Here is a 24096-nt window from a genome sequence, read left to right on the forward strand (position 1 = left end):
GTAGGAGGTTTTATATCTAGGCTTGTTGTTTTGGTTATGAACACAGACTGATGCTGAATAAGATACTGCTCATGTGTACAGGTGCTCAGGCTTTTTAATCCACTGGCATTCCACGTACTGGCAGTCTCGAGGTAACAAGGTGATACACTGACTGCCACAAAGCTTAGTGGCCAGTTTTATGGTGCCAGAATATTTCGCAGAGATGCTAGTATGCAGACACCATCCCTTCTGCTGTGGTGTTCAGTTCTGACAGGGCTCTGTGATTCATTAGCACATGTAGTAATTGTGGAGCCTAGACAGCTCACAGTTGTCTGTTGCTTATACAAAGTGATTCTAGTAATCTTGGGAGAATCTCACATTTCAGAGTTTTTATTTTTAACAGGGACCGTACTGTAGCAAAAACATATTTACTGCTTATGAAGCTTCAGATCAGATTTACTGAGTTTGCCCATAAAAATGAGATGTTTCTATATAAAGGCTTACGGACATATATACATGTGTGTAAGTTCTCCTCTCCTGCCCTTGAGCATTTCAGTCTCTTCAGTTTGCTGCTTTTGTTCTAATAAAATTTTGTGTTGTGCCAACCTGAGCCAAACCCTATGAGATGTCCCAGAAAAACTCTTAATGTTCCTGGTAGTATCTCTACATCAATCAGACTTCTAAAGACTACAGATGCCATTCTTCAGTGTAGTAGAGATCAATATTTCTAAGTATTTTTTAAAGGTTTGTTTGAAAAAAAGACATTTTCATTCATCTACATGATAGGTTAGAGGAGGGAGAAACTTCTCCAGCAAAATTTTTCTTCCTTTCATCTGATTTACCTGTCTAAAACATTCCTACACCCATCCTTGATGCTCAACAGTTAACACTTAAGTATTCAGAGAAATGTTACATATGTAGAAACTTTTTACAATCTCTTCTTAGTGTCCAGTACAGACTATATCTCAGATCAAAACTGGGATTTGAGAAGTAATTAAATGTCATATCCAACATTGGGATCATTTGAGGGTTCAAAGGCAGTCATTGAACTTCAGAAAAAAATTTTTTTAAGCTTACTTAAAAGACATCTCAGAATCCTGAAGTAGTTTATGTCCAATCTTAAATGGAGTATGGAAAGGGATACTCTCTAAGAAATGTAAATTGTTCAGAATTTGAAAAAAAAAACAAAACTAAAAATCCCAAACAATCAGTCAACCAAACAGACAGAACTGAAACCCCAACAAACTCCTGGATATTGTAAAGTTGTTGTATCCAATCCAAAGTCTGATGGAAAGAAGTACTTGAATTAATTTGCATACTTAATAGGAAAATAGAAAACAAAGATCGTAAGCAACCAAAACTCCATCCTCTGCTCAAAACTGATTTCATATTTATATTCAATGGTGCTAATTCTTAACACCATTAAATACACTGAGGAATTATTTTTGCACATCACTCAATTTGTATGCAGAGGTATTGTACAGATTTTTAAAAAACACCAAACAAACTTGACTTTATAAAAAAGCTTTTTGTTTCAAATGGGAGTATAAAGAGGGGAGATGAACAGTTTTTGAAATTTATAATCCACTTAGGTGACTGTAGGTTTGTTGGTTGTATTTAATTTCTTTTTTTTTTTAATTTTCTTTTTCAAATGGAGTGATATAGTTTTAAGTAGTGATGCTATTGGTAAGCTAAGCTCACATCTTTTCTTCAGGAAAGCAGCTGTGTTGTTCATGGTTAGGAGACCCTCAGATGGTTTGTGTTTGCTCAGATTTCCAGGGGACATGCAGAATAAATTTGATAATTTAGTACCAGTGGAAGAAGTACTGGACAGGGTTATCTCTGCACCTTACAGAGTGGACATGAGCAAGACTCTCAGGACAGCAGCCCAAGTTTGTCCATCTTGTCTGTACTGTTGCTGTGCCTGGATGGCTGTGTGATGGCTGAGGAGGGGAAGTGCACCTTTTGCTTCCTGTACTTGAGAATTTGACAGAGACTTTTTAATAGTTCAGGTCTGCTAGTCCTGTATTTGCTTAACTATGTTTCAGTTCAGACCTGTAAACTCTTCAAGTCTTATTTTATGTCAGAATCTTCAACTATTTAAAACAAAGCAATTTTGTATTGTTTTCTAGTTTCTAAACTCAAAACTAAGCACACAGAAAAAAAAAAAATCTCCTAATGGTTACTCTTAGTGTGGGTTTTGTTTTTGTTTGGGTTTTTTTTGTTTGTTTGTTTGTTTGTTTTTTAATTTTTGTGGCTTATTTGGTAACTGTATTAACAAATTCCACATGAAGTGCAAACTGTATGTCATTGTCCTAGCAATAGTGAGAGTTTGAGAAATCAGCATGAAAAAATTTGAGAAAGTGTCAATTGGCTTCATTTTCCTTAGACATGGTATTTTTTTCATGATTGTTGATTTTAAATATCTGTACAGAGACATTCAACCTCATGCATAGCAGCTCTTTTCACCATGGGATTTACACATTATGAAGTTCAGTGGACAGTTCACCCATAGAGATATTCTACTGCAAGGGGAATTGCTTTCTCTTTTCCCTAGCCTGATGACTTGTTCTGAAAAGGAATGTGTTTGTGTTCTGCTTGTGCTGTTTTCAAAATCAACATCAGATGAGTAATAGTACCTAATCTTTGAAAAGTAAAAAGTTGTCCTTTAATTATTAGCTAAAATCTGTTAAACCTACCATATTAGTGCTAATGTGGAAGTATATTAATCGATGGAAATTTGTCAGTGTCTTTTTCCAACCAGGCCACTTTTCTTGCCATTATAAACAGATTAATTCATTGCCACCATGGGTACAATTTCTGAATAATGCTTTTCTAAAATGGTATTGCCTAGAAAAACTTCTTTGTTGAGAAGCTTCATGATCACAATGCCATTTTAAGTATATTTTGAAAATGTATGATAGAGTTGACGTTGACATGCATTGGCCTCTCCATGTCTCTCTGATTCTGGAACTGCCACAGATGTGGGCTGAGCTGTTGGTTGCCTTTGGCAAAAATCTGCCTGTTCCTAAATTGTAATGTTCTAATTTTCTTACCATCAAACAGTTCTCAAGCGATGGGTAGAAAGTTACTCAGAAACTTCCACTTTGTATAAATGAGCTTTAAATATTTTGAAAGTAGAACCACTCACTTTATTTTCTTGGCTTGGCAGAGAGTAGAAATATTTATTCCTAAATCTTTTAATAAGAAATTGAATTAATTGTGTTAATTTTCAGCACTGGGTAGAAGCCCAGTAACCGTGCTCTACCTAATGTTGATCTAACCTCAGTGATATGTGTAGGAGCTGGACAAACAAGTCCAATAAAGGATCATAAGACTGTGCCTCCTATGACTTTGTTTCTTCCCCTTGGTCTGTAATGTCAAGGAGAGCTTTAAAAATCCCTGACAGGCAGAGGTAGGAAGAAGTGGTTTGGATAAAATAAGCTGGATTCAAATGAACTCTTGAGCTTTTAAAATGTTCCAGAGCAAAATCACTGTATTCAGTGTTATGTGGTTTTATCGATTACCAGTGTTGGTAGTAATGAAGTAATGCTGAAGTGGTTATTCTCACACTAGTATTTTTAACTCCAGTGTTTTTTTTTTATTTCCTGATGGCATATAAAAATCTATTCAAGTTTATGTTTTTTTTTTTTTTTTTTTGCTGCTGTTGTTTTTGGTTCCCCTCCCCCCCAAGGAGCAAGAAGAGATTTTCTCAACAACTTTACACAATTTCTGTCTATTTCATGTTTATTATTGTTGAATATATATTTTATGTGATTTCTGTTAGAAGTAAAGCATGTAATAAGGTAAAACTTGGCTCACTCGGTTCTCCTCTGCATAGCTGGTTTCAGTGAAGCATGCTAAGTTGTGCTCATGCAACTGGAAGCAGGAATTTGTTTTCAACAGCCAGCCTTAGTGAACTTGGTAGATGCATTTTCCTGCAATATTGTTATGTTTTCAAAGGTGTTCTAACCAGAAAGGAAAGTTCTAGCCCATATTTATTATGAATAGTACTTTTGAATACCTTGGAGGTCAGAAGTAAGTTAGGCTCTTCAGATTATTGATGAGGTAGGAGTTATTTTTTGGGTTTTAAAGGAATTGTGTCCTTGCTTATTAAAACTGAAATGTGAAATGCATACCAGATCCTCCACATGTGTAGAAACTTCTTAGTCTTAACATTTCCTCCTGCATGCCTTTGTGAAGAGGCTTTACTTACACTCCAGGGACTGCAGCTCTGATTGAAAGCTTATTTTTTCCTTGTACCATCAAGAAAAGGAGTAAATTATTCTTTGTAGTGTAGTTAGACCACCAAGTAGAAATGGGTGCACTGTTAATTGCATGATACATGTTCAAGGCAAGTATTGCTGGTAGGTTCCTACCGTTCTTGCTCTGGATGGAATGCATACTAGCTGCCTCTCCCATTTCTAGCACTGTAATAGTGTAATTCTTTAAATGAGTATGAAGAGTTTGTGGAGCCATAAACACTCATTCAGAACAGCATAAAGAATGAGAACTGTATTTGATCTTGAGCTAGGAATGGTATATTTCTATCAAGAAAGCTGTTATAAATTTAAATGTAAAATGGAAGCAGATAATGCCATTGGTGGATGCAGTATTTGTAGAGCCAATTTAGTTTTGCAGAAACAGTATCATTAGTATTAGCAGCACTGCTGTCATGTGGTGTAACACCAGTCATAGCCTTTATGTAATGCATTGTCTTTTTCTCTCTCTTCCCTTGTTGCTTACCTCTCCACAGTACTGCATACCCAAGGACCCATTGATGGCAGTCTGTATGCAAAAGTGAGAAAAAAGAGCTCTTCGGACAGTGGCATCCCTGGTGTTGCTCAAGGTGTTTCCATGACTGGCAGTCCCGATCACAGTGATCATACCCTGTCTGTCAGCAGTGATTCAGGACACTCAACAGCTTCCATCAGGACAGACAAGACTGAGGAGCATCTTGTGCCAGGTGTCAAAAGGGATCTGAGCCCCCAAGAGAAGGCAGAACTGGACCAGCTACTTAGTGGCTTTGGTCTGGAGGATTCTGTCAACACCACCAAGGAGATGACTGATACTCAAAGCAAGTACAGTGGGACTCACCACATAGTGCCAGCTCAAGTTCATATGAACGGAGACACCAAACTGAAGGACAGGGAGACTGATATTCTGGATGATGAAGTGCCTAATCATGACCTTCACAGCGTGGACAGCATTGGGACTTTGTCTTCCTCAGAAGGACAGCACTCCACCCACCTAGGGAACTTCAGTTGCCACAAGAGCAGTCAAAACTCACTTCTTTCAGATGGTTTTGGAAGTAACACTGGAGAAGAGCATCACAACGCTTTTGCCCCAGACCTGGGCATTGGTGTGGATCCACTCTATGAGAGATCATTTGGAAGCACTGAGCCAAAGTCAACTCAGCAACTGCAACAGAATGCTTCTGTCTCACCCCAGCCTCAAGCCTATGGCCCAAGTAACTACTCTACTCAGACGTGGGTACGTCACCAGCAGATGGTCACTGCTCACCAGTATGGTTTTGCCCCAGAGAATGAAATTAGGGTTGGCATTCATAACACTGTGGAGAGTCCAGGCAGTGTCCCTAGCCTGCCCCAAGTCCCAGACACCCCAACACGTGGCTCCAGCAGCAGAGATGCTGTGCAGAGGGGTCTAGGAAGCATGCCAGGTGCTGCTGGAACTGCAGAACATGCCAGTGCTGAGAGTTTTAAGTCAAGGCCAGTGCCTCAGAGGGATACAAATGGCCTGGATCTCGGACAGAACACAGGGGACTTGCCAGCTTCTCCAACTTTGGATATTGATCAGTCCATTGAACAACTGAACAGGCTGATCTTGGAGTTAGACCCTACCTTTGAACCTATCCCAACCCGCATTAACGCTGTCACCAAGGACAGAAATCAAGGGAATGACTTTACTGGCCTTCCTGTAGATGTGGAAGGGCTTGGCAGGAGTCCTGGCTTCCGTGACAAATTAGAGGTCACAAATGGGAATCTCTCCTGGCACGGTAAGCTCTTGTAGTGCTTTCTGAATATAATGTTTTTCCTAGAACTTGCCTGTTCTTGATGTGGTACAGCAGGACCTCAGGTCATGACTTAACAGCTTTCAGGGTAATTATCAAGGGGTTATTTCTGATACCTTCTTTACATAACCATCCAAGAAATTATGGAATAAAATTGATTTAAGGTAAGTGAGTTTTGCAGTTACTTGTTTTTTGCTTGAAAAAAGTATTGTTGAGCAAATTCTTACCTGTTATAAGTCATCAATTGGGATTTTTTACTGCTTTAAGCTTAAATGATAAGGGAGCAGAATACCTGCATTGAGATATTTGTAGAAAGCATCTGTGGTAAAATGTTTTAAGATTTATGATTATATGCTGCTTATTATGATTATTTTTTATGATTTTCACTTAAAGTAGGAGAAAAAAATCCAACAATTTTATCTTCAGATTTAGTGTAATGCTGCTGACATTAAATCTCTATGCAGTATTTTCATAAATAATGTCATCTTTGATAGTAAAGCATTTTAAAACATACTCTTTCTGAAACGATTTTCTGTTTAAAAATTCAGAAGTCACAGTGCTTGCTTGTTATCTCTGGGCCTGATATGATTGCAGAAATCAGTTGGTAGAATTAAATATGCAACACTTGCTGATTATGTTGCCTAAGTAATGCAACTAAAACTAGTAGCTCTGCAGAAGGATGAGTAGTCTGTCTCTGCTTAAGTCCACTGAAACATTTAATTAATGCTGTAGCTAAAATTTATGACAAACAAGCTCTTCTTGCTGGTGGTGCTGTCACGTTTGAAAATTCTGTGTGGTCTAATTCCTCTGGCAGAACACACCCCCTTCCTTCCTTCCTTCCTTCCTTTCAAAACCCCCCCTTCATCTTTCTCCCTCCTCCTGTCTTGGTGCAGTGAAAGACTCGCTTGTGCTTCCAGGGTTTGATTCAGTGTCAGCCAGCACAGCAGAACACGTCTGGCCTCACTGGGCACAAACGAGCTGCTTCAGCTGAACTCCAGTTGGCTGTGCTAAACCAGTCAGTGACGACTCTGTGAGAATACTGTGTGGTTTCCATTACTGTGCAGGCCTATCTGAAGGACAGTGGTGATTCTTGCAGAGAAGGTGAAATCACAATTTTGTGTTCAGGAGAGGAGCTGAGGACTAGAGAAGTCCAGAAATCTGTGATGACTGTGTGTGAGCTGCATGACCGTGTGCTTGGTTTTCATACACTGTATGTGTTTTGTGGCTCTTACAGGATTATATTAATTAGTTTGTAATTATTTTGGGTCTTTCCAAATGATCAGCTGATGGACAAATTGAAAATGTGGTTTCTTTAGCAGGAGAGAACTCTTCTCTTTGGTATACAGTAAAGCTAATGACAGGGATGAAAGGATCCTTTAGAATAAACCACTTTCTACAATTCTGTGTTTAAACATATGAATCTGAAAAGAGATGTTTAAGGTTTTCTCACAGATTCTGGTTATCTCCCAAAGGAAATAGCAGTCACTGTCAATTCCATTCCACTTGTGAAGTAAGGTAAAGCAGGTAAACTTCCTGCCTTAGTAAAGACTAGTAGAGAATACAAGTGTTTTATGTGTGTTGTGGAAGAGGATTTGTTTTAAATATAGTGATGAATTTGGAATGAAATATCAATGTACAGAAAGTATTTAGAATCCTGGGTGATTTAGGTGAGGGGCAACAAGGCATAGTATGAGAGAGGAAAGAATTTAGGAGTCAGGAAGCTCCTTTCCTTTTTGTCATGCCCCTCCTGCCTTTGGCAAGGCATTTCTCTCTCCTTGATCAGCCTGTGCAAGGGAAAAGAAGGATAAATGTTTTTTTTTCCTATTTGTTTTTTAAACCTGTCTCTCAGAAATATTGAAATTCCTTACAGGATGTTTACAACAGGTACATACATAACCGTAATCCAATTAATCCTTATCCATACATAATTGACTTCCAATTCAAGTCAATAGAAGACCACTTTGTTGGATTTAATCAGACATAGAGTATGTCTCTGAAGGCAAGGTGGTGAGCACAATTTGTGTGCTGAAAGTGGTATGTAAGTATTAATGACTATCAACAGAAACTCTGTTTCTTATCCTGAAATTTTTCCCCATATCCTCTATCACTGCTCCAAAGCAACACCCACATGCCTACTGAAATCATGGAATCACAGAGTGTTGGGGTTGGAAAGGACCTCTGAAGATCATCTGGTCCAGCCCACTTACTTAGGCAGGGACCCTAGAGCCAGTTGCCCAGGGCCATGTCCAGATTGGCTTTTGACTGTCTCCTATCTGCAGCCACCTCTCTGAGGAACCTTTTGTGGGCAGTTCCGCACTGTACTGCGTGTCATCATGACTACTTCTGCATGATGTTTTACTTCAGCACACTTGGCATACCTTGTCTAACAATAAGGCTGATTATTTAAGGGACAGTCAGGGAGTGAATCAACTGGTGTTTGGGTCTTTAACTTTTTTCTTAAATTTTTGCTTTCAGGAAGCACTTACTCCACACTTTTACTGTCCTGAACTCAAATTCTGATGAACTTCCCACAAAGCTTATTTGTGAGAGATTGACATTAGAGACATAAGGAGGAAAGTGGCAAGTAAAGGGTTTTGTTTTTTTTTTTTTTTTAGGGTGGCCAGAAAATAAAGGAACTGATTGTATCTAGAGTGGAAGCACTGTAGAGAGCCTAAAATGTGTGGAATCAAGGATATAGGTTGCAAGACTTCAGGCTTGTGTTAGGCTCTAGTCTTGGCTTACATCATCGAGATTTATGGACCTCATTCTACTCATGTATAGTGAATATATGTATAGTGAAAATAGGTAGATAAATTGAAATGGCAAAATTAGACTAGTTTGACAGTGGATGGGAAAAGAAGCAGCAAGCCAAAAGTTTAAAAAACAAGGAAATACTCTTTGTTAGCTCTCTCCTTTTTCAGATGCGCTTGACAGTTCACTTGTCTTTTAGAACCTTAGGTATGCAGTGTCTATGCGAGGAGAGGTAAAGAAAGTGGCCTCAGTCAAATGATCTAGGGTTTCAGTGTACAAACCCAAGCCCTTAAAAAGTCTGTTGTCTTCATAATTGTGCTGAAAATTAGTGTTTCTGTGCAAGGATTAATAAATAACAAGAAATATCCTCCATACTCGCTCTGATAAATGACAAGTGTTAAACAATTTAAAAGAAAAAAAAAAAAGATAAAATCCTAACTAATTGTGTTTGGTTAACATCAAAAGTTCCTGCATGTGTGGGAACAAAATAATGTATTTTTCAGACTGTAACATTGCTTTCCCTCCACAGTGCACAGCTGCTTCAGTTCAGTCTGACTCCATTGCCCTGCACGTGCACACACATGCAGTAAAGCTGAAGTACTCAGCATACTTGCAGTGAAAGGCTGTAAACAGGTGCTATGATAGAAAGAAAAGAAAACCTTATAAGCCAAATAGTCCCTTGAAATAATAATAATACACTGTTGTTCATTGAGAGTTTGTGGTAACAGAGCACAGAGTTGCTGGATGTGGTTTACCTTACCTTGGAGTAGACTCACAGCATTAGGATAAGCAGGAGATTCTCCAAGGCAATTAATTAGCTGCTGTAACAACTGCAGCACAGGAGGTGTAATTAATAGCACAAAAGCTTGCTAGTTAATAGCATAAAGGCATGCAGCAGACTGCCAGGAAGATGAGGAAGTAGCCATGAATAAAGGATAACCAAAACAGCAGTTAATCACTGACGAGTAGTAGTTGGTCTTACCCAGTCAGGTTTTAGGGGGAGCTCTGTGCCCTGTGACTTAAACTGTCCTTGACCTAACAAGTACATAAGTGTATTGATATACTAGTCTATACTGGCCTGTGGTGGAGGAAGTTTGCAGACCAGGGCTGGCTGGCTCTTAGTGGATTTGAATGGATTAGTGGGGTATTCTGAGTGAGCAGGAGCAGACATGCTGGAGGTGAGTGGAACTGATGTGATGTCTTGTGTGTGCACCTCATTGGAGAGTTGAATTATGAGAGGACAGTGGGGTTCTCTGGTTTCCTGCAGGAGCGTGGAGAAAACGTATGCCTTAAGAATGCATGTGCATGTTTCCAGTGCCCTGCAGAGCTGGAAGGGTGAGTTTGAGAATGAAAGTGTGTGTCAACTGGGATGTACGTTATAGTCCATTCATACCTCTTTTTGCTTGTCTATTTCTGCACTTATTGACAGATAGGCAGCTACTTTCCCTTTCAGGCTTCTTCCTAGAGGTTTTTATATACATGTACCCTTAATCTAGGTTGACAGGGAACAAATACCTGAGTTCTGTGTTCTGGCCAAAATCATGTCTTGGGTTAAGTGCTTGGTGTTTCTGAGAATAGGAAGAGGCAGACAGTGAGCCCTGAATTTCTTTTTGCTAGAATATCCCTTTGTGAACCATGTAGAAGAGTGTCTGATGGCCTCTTTTCTCCTGCAGTGCTATATGCACATTGCTTATCAGAGGTGAATCTGCACACTGCATATTAAGATTTTCAGGTGATTTGCTTTTATAGGGGCTGAGGTTCTGGTAGTAAATGACACTGTCACTTACTAGTAACACAGTGCTGCAGTAGTTCTTCATTTTATATAACAGAAAGAAAGATTGTAGCCTGAGGAAATCTGGATATGCATGTAAGCTTTCCTCTGCAGCCTTATCTTCCCCCTTCACTCCACGTATATTCTTTCATGCCTAATAACACATGACCTCCGTCAGCTAAAGATAATTAGTAAAACTTATTTCCTCAAACCAGACAATTTCTATCAAAAAGTTTATGCTTATTGGGTACCAAAGGAAAGCTAAAACAATGTTTCACTTCTACCTAGAGAACTGTAAAAGCAACAATCTGTTAATAAACAGAGAACAGAAAGGTATTAATCCATTTTCAGTAAAACATACCATTGCTGTCACCCATGTGTCATCCCTGCCCCCCCACCTTTTTACTCTTAAAACATTACCATTTATATCTTTAGAAAAATATCAGAAGCAGTTGAAGAATTATGTGATCAAACCCAGGCAAAGCGTGTGAACACGTGTTCAACATTGGGAGGCAGCCTGTTTCCATTGCTGGGACCAAGAGATGCATGTCTGTCTAAATTGGCCAGCATGAGGAAGAGAGGGACTGTATTTTCTATATGATTGAAATGAATACTGTTGCTTTCAGCTAATTCTGATTCTTCTTTGTGTGTGAATTACTGTGTTGGAATATCTTGAAACATCCTTGGTCACCTAACGTGATGGGGACAGCACAGGTATACAGTTCACAGATCCTTACAGTTTGCCTGGAGTTCATATGTTTTGTCAGCTCAGTAAAGAACTGAGTGTCAAACAAAGCCACCTTCCCTCCCTTCCTCAAAAAAATCCCAATGTACAAAATGAATAAGAATGAGGTGGCTAAACAACTGATTACAAGTATCTGGAACATCTTCAGAGATCTTTCTTCTATTGAAAATAAACCTTTGAAGAGGGTCCAAAGTACCGTATCATAAATCATGCTACAGTTTGTCTTTAGACAAAAGAGAGGAGAAGAAATCCTTTTTGCATACTTTATTAAATAATAATTTCTAAAAGCACTGAACTGTTCCAGATTTTCCTGTTCATTCTGTGATACTGTGGGAGAGCAAACTCAGTATCTTTGAAATAAGTTGTGAACTGATAGGAGAACAAAGGTTGTCCAGATCATCAGTGTGCCTTATTTGCATGTACTAACAATACACTACAAAACCTGTTGAAGTTTCTGTCACACAGGAAAATTTTGATCCATGACTTGGAGTTAGTTAACAGTAAATTTAGATGGAGTTTTTGGCTAAAGTAAAGTTAAAAAATGAGTTTTTAAGTTAAAACTGGAGTTTTAACTAAATTCAATATTTTAAACTAAAGCAAATTAAGTTACTTTTTAGGTTAAAGTTAGTAAAAATTTAGTTACATTTAGCAGCACAATAATTTTTTAATCTAAAAAAATGTCATGTACTTACTCCACAAATTTTATCAATCCTATAACTTCCAGGATGTAGGCCTGAGCCTACATCATTATGACATCTCTGTACAGGTTTGGAGGTACCAGTTTGGATTTTGCAACAGGCTTGCTGCCTATTCTTGGCACAGGGTAAAAGGACTAAGAAGCTGAAGTGGCCAGACGTGCAAAGCTGCTGTGTCCTGTGCAGACAGGTTTAATGGCCTACTTGGATTTAAGGTAGAGTTTAGAACTTTCCATTTGCTTGTTAGACTAATGGGTTATAAGGAGTTCAGACTCCTAGTCTACTACCCATTGTAGATAGGGGGAAAAAATAATAGCTTGCCTGCGAATCATTGCTAAACATGGGGCATTTTTTCAAGAACAAAGAGATTCTTCTGGCTGCAATAGCACTCCCTACTACATTTTAGAAAGATTATGGCACTGAAAATATCACAGACAGAGCTCAGTTGGCTTTTGTTCTGATTAATCTCTTTGAAACAGTGTTCCTGGAGAGCTGTTAATCTGAAAATTTGAGCATAACAAAATACTCTGTTAGCACTCGCTTTGCTTCAACTGGGTATACATTTGTTTGTCCTTTTTCCACAAATGCAATATTTATCTGTCTTTGAAGATGTTATTTTTCTGTGAAATTTGTAACAGTGATTATAAATGTGATCCCAGATTCTTAAAATAGTTTTGCTTTGGTTTAAGTATAAAGCTGTCTTGAGAGTTTGGTAGTTAAATGCTCTCTGCAAAAATCTTAAACTTTGTAGTAGATAAATGGTTCCAGAAAAGGCACTTTTGATTTGCTTAGTGTTCTAGCATTTTTTACTGAAGGCTCCTCTGTTAGAAGTTAACTTCTGGACATTTTTTTTTTTCTTGATGAATTGTTAAGCTTCCTGTTGGATTAAACCCCCACGTTTTACAGTAACGGGTAGTCACAGTTATGTGGATCTTTTCAATCTGCTGTATAGGCAGTGGCATCTGGAATTCTGCAATGCTAACATAATTCTCCCCAGAGACTTATTTCAGCCTTCACGCCTGTGCTGAGGTCTGTGAAGGGGGCACTGGAAAAACAGCCCTGTGAGAGTTTTCACTCTACCTTTCTCAAGAGAACCCTGAGATTATTGCTCTGTGGGTTGAACTGGTAGAGCCTCTTCTATGTCGTGCTAACTTTTCACGCAGGTTGGAGCTCTGCACTTGAAGTGCATCTGCTCTGTCTGTTACTCTCTGTGCTCTTCTCTGTCTGGCATGCTTGTACACAGCAATGATTTCCAAGCTGTCTCTCTGCTGACTCTGTTATTTGATGCAGGTATTATTTTTTTTTAATTACAATATCTGTTAAGCTGTGCTGATAATTGATTAAACGTATATTCTACTAAGTTCCCCTTTTGTTTCTTTAAACCACACGTAGTTTTCTTAAACCATATACATGCGATTTGTGTACGTGCTTGTCAGATTTTCTTAAATATATGCATGTTACCTTTTGTCTCTTGTGAAAATGATAGTCTTAAAATGAATTCCATATTCCGAAAAATCCTGCTGGAGAATAAATGAAGTTAACACAGTGAGAAGCTGTCTGTGAAATAATAGTTAACATTGCCTAAGCTCTGTCCAGAGAAGATCTTAACTGTTACTCAAGTGCTGATGACTGAAGTAGTTAAAATTAGTTTTACAAGTTCTAACATTTATATTTCAATGCCATAACAATTCACCATGTTTGCAACCTGTCAGATTATTTGAGCACAGAACTTTTAAGATTTCTATCTTGTAAAATTGGAATAATAAATTTCTTACCTTTTGATGACAGCAATTTTTGTTTTCCATATTTTCAGTATGATATAATATTTTAAACTTGTTAATGAAAATGTGAAATTTCAGTTAATGGTATTAGGTTCAAAGCTTGATACAACCTTTTGACTTAGAAAAACAAAGCATCATACATAAGCTTTGGTCATGCATTTTGTTACAAATACAATCTGATGCATTTCCATTAAGCATTGAAGCCTTGAAGGTCCTTGAATGCATCTAGAGGAGGACAGTAAATCTAGGGAAGAAGCTGGAAGACATGTCCTCTGGGGAGTGGTTGAGGATGGTTGAGGATGCTGGGTTTGTCTAGCTCTGAGAGGAGACTGAGGGGCGACCTCACTGCTCTCTACAGCTTCCTGAGGAGGGAAGGTGGAGAGGAAGAGCCTGATCTCCCTGGGATCCAGTGCCAGGACACATCTCAAAGTTGCATCTATCAGGGGAGGTTCAGGCTTGACGTTACAAAGTGTTTCTTTACCAAAAGGGGTGGTCAGGCCCTGGAACAAGTTTCCTGGAGGGGTGGTTGATGCCCCATGCCTCTCAGTGTTTTAAGAGGCATTTGAACAATGCACTTGATATAATGTGGTTTGGTTTTTGGTCAGGCCTGAAGTTGTCAGGCAGGTGGACTAGGTGATCAATGTAGGTCTCTTCCAACTGAAATATCCCTCTCCCTCCTCTCTCTCCTGATTCCTTAGTACTCAAGGACATCAAATTATTTCTATTTAGATAAATTGAAGTGTATTATGGAGCCTGCAGGGTATTCAAGGGATAAAAAACTACTAAATATGTTGTTTTCTTACTTATAGCAGTAACCAGGATAACATGTGACTCCAGCAACTCTAAAGCATTTTTATCCTGTTGTGATTCTGTGTATCATATTCTTTTTCCCTCCCTTAAATCAGTTTGAGTAAATTTATTTATAGGCTTTATGTAAGTCTTTTCTATCATACACTGCTTTTGTGTAAAAACCTAAAAAACCTCTATCAAAAAAAAACAGTGCTGAGGAAAAGTAAGGCAGTTGAGTGGCCTGAAGTAATATTAAAATCTTTGAAGATGACTGCACCTAGATGAACAGTCATAATGTGATTTATAGAGGGGTGAACAACAAGATGTCAAAACTTCCATGTTTATGAACTTTGTTTTCTAATTATCTGCTGTAAAGGGTTTCCATTTTGACTGTAATGTGCAAAAATAGCTGTGATGCAATACTAGGTAGAAGTTAAGGTCTTTGATGTACTATATTTGGCTTTGGAAAAGACTGATAATTCTAGTTTACACATGATAGCAACTTCTATAATGGACAGAAGGGCTATCAGTCCAGCTTGTTTTTCCACCTCCACAAGAAAAGTTCTTCCCAGAGAGTTCTACCACATATGCTGTGCTTGTCCCACTCTCACATAAAGCTGGGCCATAAGCGCTGTGAATCAAGTGAAAATGTGGAAGCATCATCTTACTAGTTGTTGTAGTAACTGAAATTAAATGTGGACCATTTTAATGGTGTGCCCCATGCACTCAGTAAGTACTAATGTGGATAGCACATGAATAGGGAACACAACAGCTATTGAAGTTTAGCCAGAGCAACTGCTAATATACAAGATAGAGCACTGTTGTTGACGTGCCACTGCAGACAAGAGTTTTAGCTTAGTGTTGTTTTCTTTCTAATAGTTATAAATACCTTCCAGTAGTACTCCAGGAAAACTAAGCAGCTAAAGAAACCAAGCAAAGATTAACCTTTAACGACTGGCCATGCCTCAGCACTGGCACGATGATAACCATCTGACAAGAGAAATGCCTGATGCTATTATGCCAATCTCTTGGAATATTATTACTTGTTCTTCAGGGAAAAGAAAATTTATTTTTGTAGTTCACAACGGAGAAGAGAGAAATGAGAGTACACAACATGCTTTCAGAGAAATAAATATGTGCTCCTGGTATTTTTATGAAGCTCTGCCAATACTTGAAGCTAAACTACAAGAACAAAAACAAATTATGAGATTTCTAGGAAGTCTTGGCTCCTGACAGTTTATGCTGTAAAAGAGACCTTTTAATTTAATAACTCTAAATCTGTTCCACTGAGGCAGCTCTGAACTACATTTGCAAAGTTATTGCAGTATATCAGCTCAACTTCTCCCCTCTATCACTCAGCACGTGCTGGGAATGTGATAGGTAAACCACTTCTAGGCTGTTTAAGGAAAATGCTCAATTTCCCTGGGATACCTGTTTGCAGCTTTCTGAGGACTACATTGACTTTGTAGAAATTCTTCATGAGTGTACGAATACTAAAGACATGAGTATATTAATATTGTTGATGATGAAGCCCTCTCATTAGCATGCCAAGTAAAATCTGTGTAAATTTTAAGGTCTGTTTTGACCTACCCAAAAGATTCTCTCTCATAAAGTAGCCTACATTGTTGTGTTAAGTAAGAGAAGCACATTCAGAGGGAAACTGCCTGTCACTGATGACTTGGTTACAGATGGAGTTAAACTATCATGTGCTGTTTCTGGCTCCCATCTCCTCTTGCAGAGGATCAGGACTGGGATGTCTAGCCTCAGATGGTCTCTTTGAAGGCTGGGATTATGCATGGTGATTTACACTCACTTTTCTTTATAGAAATTACAAATAAAAAAATAATTCCAACGTAAAAAAGTTGGTAAATTCTTGTCATATACTCTTGTATGAACTCTTGTCAATGTTCATAAGTGTCTTCAATTTCAGTAGAAATCTTCATGACTTTTTAGCTCACTTAAGAGGTCTGGAATATATTACTTGATTTCATGTCCTTTTCTTTAGAAAAGGCTTTGAAGATCTTGTTTGATGCATCTGGTTTGCTCATGCTGTCTTTAGAAGATACTCTTTCCACCTGAAAGACCACACATAAAGTTTCTAGTTGGGGGAAAATGGTTAAATAAGTGTTTAAAATATGGGTGCTTAAAAAGTATTTTAGTTTTCAAGTTGTACAACAAAAACACACTCTCAGCTGTGTCTTTTCCAAGGTGTGCTAGGTGTATTTACTCAATAAAATAAATAACTGGCTAAATTTGAACCCTCAAATGTAACCTTGTTGATGGGATTTTCACAAGTGACTAGCAGGGTGGTTTTTTTTTTATTCATTTGCTTTAGTAATACTGTCATACTGTCTTGGATGGTAGCAGAGCTGGATTTTTGAAAGTGTTTCATTCTGTAGTGTTACAAGAGATTTATGAATATTTCTAGAAGAAGCCACTACTTGTCAGCAAGTTATTTGGGTTGACACATATGTGTGTCAACACAGAATCACTTAAGTAACATGGATTTTAGTCTGAAATCCCTGTCTGTATTTTAATCTTGAATAAAAACTGTTCTCCTATGCAGAAACATATTTGTGCATTGATGCTCTGTAATAGTGCTATATATATATAACCAAGGTGAAATGTCTCTAATAGAGGCACTTACCCTGCATGCCAGATTTCACACCTTGGCTTCTGTTAGCTACTTGCGATTAGGAAATAGATGTGTGTGGAACGTGTACACTATTATCTTTCTCTGCTAAAGCAGTTGCTTCAGCCCTCTTGCTAGTTTAGATGAAGGGCACACTTTGGACTCCTATTGTTACAGCTCCATGATCAGGATGTGTAAGACGTGCTTAATCAACGTGTATTTACAGTTGGAAGTAATAGTAAGAGTTTAAATTACACTAAACAATGAAAAACAGTTCTTCTAGAAATCCTTAGCTTTTTTTAAGAGAGATGGCTAATTCTCAAACAACATTTTGCATATGTAGACAATAAAAACTCTGAGGAGTATCTGCAACGTTGCTACGTGTGTGGTTATTTTTGTAGTGTCCTGTGCCTGCACAGGAAGGGTTATCACTAAGGGATCCTTAGTGGTGACTTACTCTTACAAAGAAGGGTGGAAAAAGCAATTGCTGCAGGCAGATTCTGCAAGTGTCTGTTGGTGAGAGTGGATGACTAAGTATAAAGTCCTGCTTATCATAAAGCTGTATCTAATGACACTCTCTTAATAGTGGCTTTGGAAACAAATATGGCTTTGTACCCTTGAATATCCTGGATTGTTCTGCTGCCTCAACTTATTCTTGTGCTCCATTCCTCAGACTCCAGAAGGTTGCAGCGCCTGTGTGTATCTAATACCTGATTTTTGTGAGTGAGTGTGATTGCCGTGTGTGCCACAGAAGGCGTCCAGGGAGCTGGGGATGGAAAACCTTCTCCCATTTGGGTGCCCGTAGCGGCCCCTGCCGGCAGCTCCACCAGTGGCACTGGGGTCACCTCTTCCAAAAACAGGCACCAGCACAAGCCAGGAGCCAGCTGTACTGCGAGTATCTTCTAACTTGTGTCAGTTGGGCTAACTGCAACTGATTTATATGGCTTTTTCACCCACTTGTGTGATTTGGTGAAGCAGTTACCAAAACAGTTATTTTTTCCAACCTTTATGATTCCGTGATTCTGTGATTCATGAGCATTCTTGAACAGAATCACTGAAGGCACCATACTGAAGTTTGTTTTAACAGCTCTAACTGAAAAAAAGGTTTATTAATCAGTTTACCTGTTTATTTTCAGCAACAGGTACACAAGATGATGGTGCAGCTGGGGGAAGGATCAGAAAGTTAAGTGTTGGGCAATATGACAATGATGTCCTTGGGCAGCCATCGTACAACAGGTTTGGATGGATGACACCTGCTACTGATCAGGCTGTAAATCCAGGATCACCAGTTCCTACAGGGGAGACCAAGGAGGTAAACAACTGAGAATTTTTCAATAATTATTTATTGAAGCAAATGGATGTTAGGGAGGCCCATGTTCATATTCAGTGTCCAAAAAATCAGGGTGAAGCAATTGGGCAGTTGCATCATGGCAATAAGAACAAAATATTACTGTAGTTATCTTGGAAATGTAATTTGGTGTTTAAGGGTGTCCTGCTCTTGTCCTCTCTATGCATTTGTATGTTTTCAGTGCTTCCAAGATCTCTCAGCTGAAACAGCGGATCCAAAATATTCTGTAATCTGATGAAAAATGCCCCACTGTGTTGTAGGGTTAAGTGGGAATTTTTGGTACTGTAACTTTGCATTTTTGTGTTGTTCTTAGATGGCTGTTGCACATTACCAAGATGAAATAGATGGGGGAATCTTCTCCCCTACAAAAAATGGAAATAAAGCTGTCCCATCCACACCAGCTTTTCTTCTGTCACCAGAGACATCATATGGTAAGGAAATGCCTATCTCTTTTCATTTTTTTATTTTAATAGCAGTATCAACATTTTAGCTGTTACTGAAAAGGAGTTGTACTTTTTTTTTTCTCCTAGTGAAAACACCTCCACTATACTATCATCAAATTCCCTCCAGCCAAAAGGTTAGCAGCCCATCTGAGCTGTGCAGAACCAGTCCTGGTAAGATATCCCTAATTCTTAAATAATGTGAAACTGAACTGCATGAAGGCAACTAACACAACAGTAGTTACTCCTTTATAAATAGGACATACACCTGGGGAATTTAGACATGTGCAAGTCAGAGTATTATAATTTAGCAGGACTATTTTAATCATATAAAAAAGAAGTAAATAATGAAGAATTATCCAAGAAAGATTTAATGCCATTAATTGTCAACAGGGAGTCCTGTGTTCATGTTTAGTGTCCAGATTCAGTGTGGAGCAATTAGGCAGCTGTGTGATGGCAGTAAAGTATTGAAGTGCTGTCTTCACTGAAGCCTGGCAAAATCCTGTAGAAAATGGTGCTCTGTAACCCCAGAAATCTTAATTTTCTTTCCAGATGAAACCACTTCATTAGGGAAAGTCAGTCCAGGGATGTTACGTATCTGTCTTCTTTTTGTTAGCTGTGCCCTACCCATTCTTCCTCCTCATACATTTATTTAAGATGCCCTGCCTGTGCCAGCTTGAAAGGGTAGGATTCTGTTCCAGAGCTGTGTTCTTTCTCAGATGAGAGCAAGTTTATCCTCCTTCAGTCTGTGTTCGGGCATGCAGTCCATTTGTGTCAACGCTGCTGCTCCAGTCATCATTTGCTGCCATGGTTTCATTGCCCTTTTCCTTAATTTACATAGCTTGCAATTAATACAGCACCCAAAGAGTTCATATTGAATTGCCTTTTGAAAGACACCTTGTTTCTTAAGACAAACTTGAACAGTCTATAAATTGGCTAGTTTTAAATACTCCATGGAAAGCACGTTCCAGATAGAACCCAGATAGAGCTCTCAGAGTAACACAATAGCCATTGTATATCCCACAGGAGAGTCCCATACATCATCGAAGGAACAAAAGCACTATTTGTAGGACATTTTCAAGCTTATAAAGGCTCTCTTGTCTCAGACCTCATACAGCTAATTGGAGTTCCTTTGTACATAGAAGTAATAAATAAAACCCTGCCAGAGGACTGAACCCTGGCTAACCACTCCTGCCGCTCCACCCCGCAGGCTGGATGTGTGGAACTGCCTCTTCTTCAGCCCTGGCCAAAGCATACACACAGCTTTGCAGAAAAACTGGCACTGTCTTGCAGCAGAATGCAGAGATCTATGAAACACGGGAAGGTTGCCCATAATCCTTTATCCGTGCACTGAAAAAGAGAAGTTATGTCCTGTTTTTCCATCTTTTCTGAACAGCCTAGGTAAACTTGCATAGCTGAAGCAGTGCATATGGTGGAATAGTACTGCTGATGGTATGAGGAGTCTCAGAGCCTTCACGCATGCATAGGGCCTTGGCTTTTCATACCCACTGTGGAGCTTAGCTGGCACACTGTAGGACATCTTTTTTAAAAATTGTCCAAGCCATCTTTTTTCCTCATGCTGTCATGGAACACTTCAGGACCAGACACTAGCCTATTTCACAGATTTGTTTTTTACCTGACGGAGACATGGTAATCCTAAATTTCCCCCACTGACTTAACATAGGCTTACTCTGTTACATCACCCTGTAGAGTGATGATTGTTTAATAAATATCTCAGAAGGCAAAACTACAACCTGACAGATATCCTCATAGCTGCGTATTTCTATTACTGGGTATAATTTTACATTATTGTAATTCCATACTGTTATTCTGGGATTGTAATTTCTTCCAGTCATTGAGTTGCAAGGGAAAATAAACACACTCCTTAATGGTTTGATAAAAAAATTCAAGGTTCTGAACTGAAAATGTTTCTGTGTGTCAGAAGGGGTAGTAGCTTAGGTAATAAAAGTGATACTAATTTGTGCAAGGGAAAAGTTCCCAGTTTATGATGTGCAAAACCTTCCTCCACAATGTTAAAAGGTGTCATATTTATTTATACCTGCCTTCCTCTCCTCCTCTTAACTGTTTATGTAAGGTATATATGTCCAAAGCAAGAGATAGGTATGGAATTTTTCAGACATCTGAGTTCTAACATCAGTGTATCCACTTCAGTGGATGATTATCATAAGCTCTATCTTCCTGGAAACAAAGGTGTATTATGGTTTTTTGCCATTGTTTTGATTTTGAGTTTGGGGTTTTTTGGGTTGTTTTGTTTTCTTTTGTGAGTTTTGTGGGGTTTTTGTTTGTTTTAAAGATTAAGAATATTAATGATCAATAAAAAATAGAGACAAGAAGTTTAGAATGTTTACTACAAGGCATATAGAGAGACAGTCTGTGTTATATTTGTCGTTATCTTGCAATTGACATTGACATAGTTTTCCCCTGGCTAAATACAGTGCTCATCCACAATATTTTTGTAATGAAAAAGCTAATATTTCTTAGGAAAAAATATACCATTTACTTTTGAAGCCTTCATAGGCTTCAGGGGCAAGAAGGAAAGGACTCAGTTCTCCTGTTTGGATTCTACCAACATGAACTTAGTCAGGTCCTGCAGAAAGAGCATGTGGAATGATACAAAGGATAGTCATAAATGTTCAGAGGCCACTTCTTGGCTGTTTTAAACACTGAAGCCAGTATGATGTCCTACGATGTGTCACACACGTTTGTCCCTGGACTCCTTTCATTGAAACATTCAGCTCAATAAAACTAACCTTTATACAACCCTGTTATTGCACAAAGTTTGGAGGTGAATTGATGGATTTTCAAATCTTTATTGTCACTAGACCTTCTTCCTTTTATGCCACTGATTTATAATACAGTCCTTCACATATCTTTCAAATACAAATATGGAAATTGTGTGTTTTATTTGGCCTGAGGAGAAAGAAGCAATGCTTACCAGCAGTAATTTCAGGTTGACAATCAAAATTGACCACAAAGTTAACAACATTCTATCTTGTGTGCTGAACAGATAAACATTTTCATTTAATTTGCATCAAGCTTAATGGTGGAAAATATGGTGTAACATAACTAAACAAATTGAAAATAACATGAAATACTTGTAGTCTGTGCCTGCTTTTAGTGAGCAGTATTAACTAAAATACTTAGTTGTAAGTGTCTGCTACTGAGCTGTTTGGTAATCAGCTCAAATATAGGTGTGGTTTTTTTTATCAACTCAATTTGACTAAAATTTTCATGAGAGGTACTCTCCCAGTACACACCAGATAATTTACCAAAGCTTTAATCTCTGACTTAGAGATAGGAATTAAATAATTTAGCAGTTAATCCATTAACTAGTAAATGTGGACTGGTTTTGTTCATAGTGTTTCTACATAAAACTTTAAAAAATCTGTACATATTTTAGCCACTCATTAAAAAGTTTTAATGTCATTAATTCAGAGGAATAAAGAATACAAATATACATACCCAAATATAAAAAGCTATGGAGTACCAAGTTCATAGAAGAGAGTATATGATGAAGAAACACTGGGACAACATAAATGTGGTTTTCTTTGGCTGATGTGTTAAAGATGCCATTTGTGTTACTGAATTCATAAGAAAGCACATTGTCTAAGCTAATTGTCTTGCATTGTGTTTGGATACTGTAGTTTAATAAAATATTTTGGAACATGAATGTATTTTGGTTTGTAGCCAATGTTGTATCTGATTACAGAATCAGAAATTCTTTAAATCTGATGCTTATGTTAAAAATATTTTATGGTAGAATGTTCTTACGACCCTGTGAGCTAAACTTCTGCAAGGGACAGGGTTTAGTGTGACCTACAATTTGAGCATCATGTTGAATATGAGACAATTCATGTGCTATAGGTTGCACGGAAAATATGTTGACTTTGAGTACTATTAGAATGCGTAATTTACGTATGTACATAATTCCATGGGCAGCTGTTCTAAAATCCTACAGAATTAAAAACAAAAAAAAAAAAAAAAAACACTCCACAAACAGAATGTCTGGGTGCTTCAGCCATTACACTGAAGAGGTGATCGATGGAGCTAGTCACTGTCTGATCTTCCTCCCACCCTCACTTTTGCAACAGGATTTCCACCTCAACGGAAACACTGTGGCTGTAGATCAGAACAAGGTTTAAGCTGTATCCCACCCTGTTAAAATTGTGTTGGAGAATGAATCACATACTGATTTAGAAAAAGACTTTCTGGTTTATACTGTGTGTTTCACCTTCTGTGAAAATACTCACATTGCTCTTTTCTCTTGGTTTTACTGGGTGACTTTCCATTCCAGTGGGGGAAAGTAGTTATTGATAAGCAAATAAGAATAGAGACTGTCCCTCTAAAAAGGGGAAGTTAACAGTCCTCTCAGAGGCCAGTTGGCCATGTCTGCATTATCCATTTGAACCAATACACTGCTGAAAAGTTACATGAAGTCTTCTGCATAAAACAGCAAAAGTGAATTAACTTTTTTTTCACAGGGATATTAATGTCCAAGTGGAGGGGACTCTAAACACAGAAACAAGCTCTCTGCTTTCTCACTTACTCACTTTGTTCTCAAGTCAAATGTTGAACTGTGTTAAAGGAATTATTTTTGTAACAAAAATGCTGTCCTACAGGAATTCATATGTAATAAGGTTTCTAGGTCAGGAGACCTTTAAAGTCACTTACATGTTACAACTCTTCCATCAATGGTAGCACAACAGAGCTGCTTACTCCCTGATCTCACACTAATACCATTGAAGCATGTAACTGCTGATAGGTTCTCCTTGAGGAAGACCCATCTTGTAGACTTCATCTTTATTTTGGGACACCTCAGTTTAATCCTCAGTTTAATTTAAAGTCTGTCTGCTATTTGTTCGGTCTTGACTCTCTTTATAAGACTGTTAATTTAAAATTAAATAATCGCCTTTTTTTGAAAGGAGTTATTAACTGAGAAAACAGCACCTGTGTGCTTGGTGATATAGTCTACTAGAAACTCTTGTCATGGCATATCTTGGCAGTTCACAGCCACACAAATGAAGGCTTTGATTCTGTCCTCAAGGCCTGCATTGCAGATGTTCTCAAGCTCTTCAAGACTGTCTGGCTGTCAGTGGCCTTGAGTTCCCCATGT

At 38.3% G+C, this 24096-nt stretch overlaps 1 protein-coding gene across 1 annotated transcript in view; it reads left to right on the forward strand.

The window, feature by feature from the left end:
• TNS3 (tensin 3) overlaps positions 1-19136 on the forward strand; it is a gene marked incomplete at its 3' end in the record, with an annotated part of 57444 nt that extends 38308 nt beyond the window's left edge. Inside the window, exons 12-15 of the mRNA XM_008938701.1 lie at positions 4736-5995; positions 18317-18486; positions 18836-18953; positions 19053-19136. Coding sequence (XP_008936949.1) covers positions 4736-5995; positions 18317-18486; positions 18836-18953; positions 19053-19136 — 1632 coding nt within the window. The remainder of the gene's footprint in view (positions 1-4735; positions 5996-18316; positions 18487-18835; positions 18954-19052) is intronic.
• Between the last annotated feature and the right edge of the window lie 4960 nt (positions 19137-24096).

The sequence above is a fragment of the Merops nubicus genome, unplaced genomic scaffold (genome assembly GCF_000691845.1).
Source record: "Merops nubicus isolate BGI_N331 unplaced genomic scaffold, ASM69184v1 scaffold5974, whole genome shotgun sequence".
In the NCBI taxonomy this organism is placed as follows: Eukaryota; Metazoa; Chordata; class Aves; order Coraciiformes; family Meropidae; genus Merops; species Merops nubicus.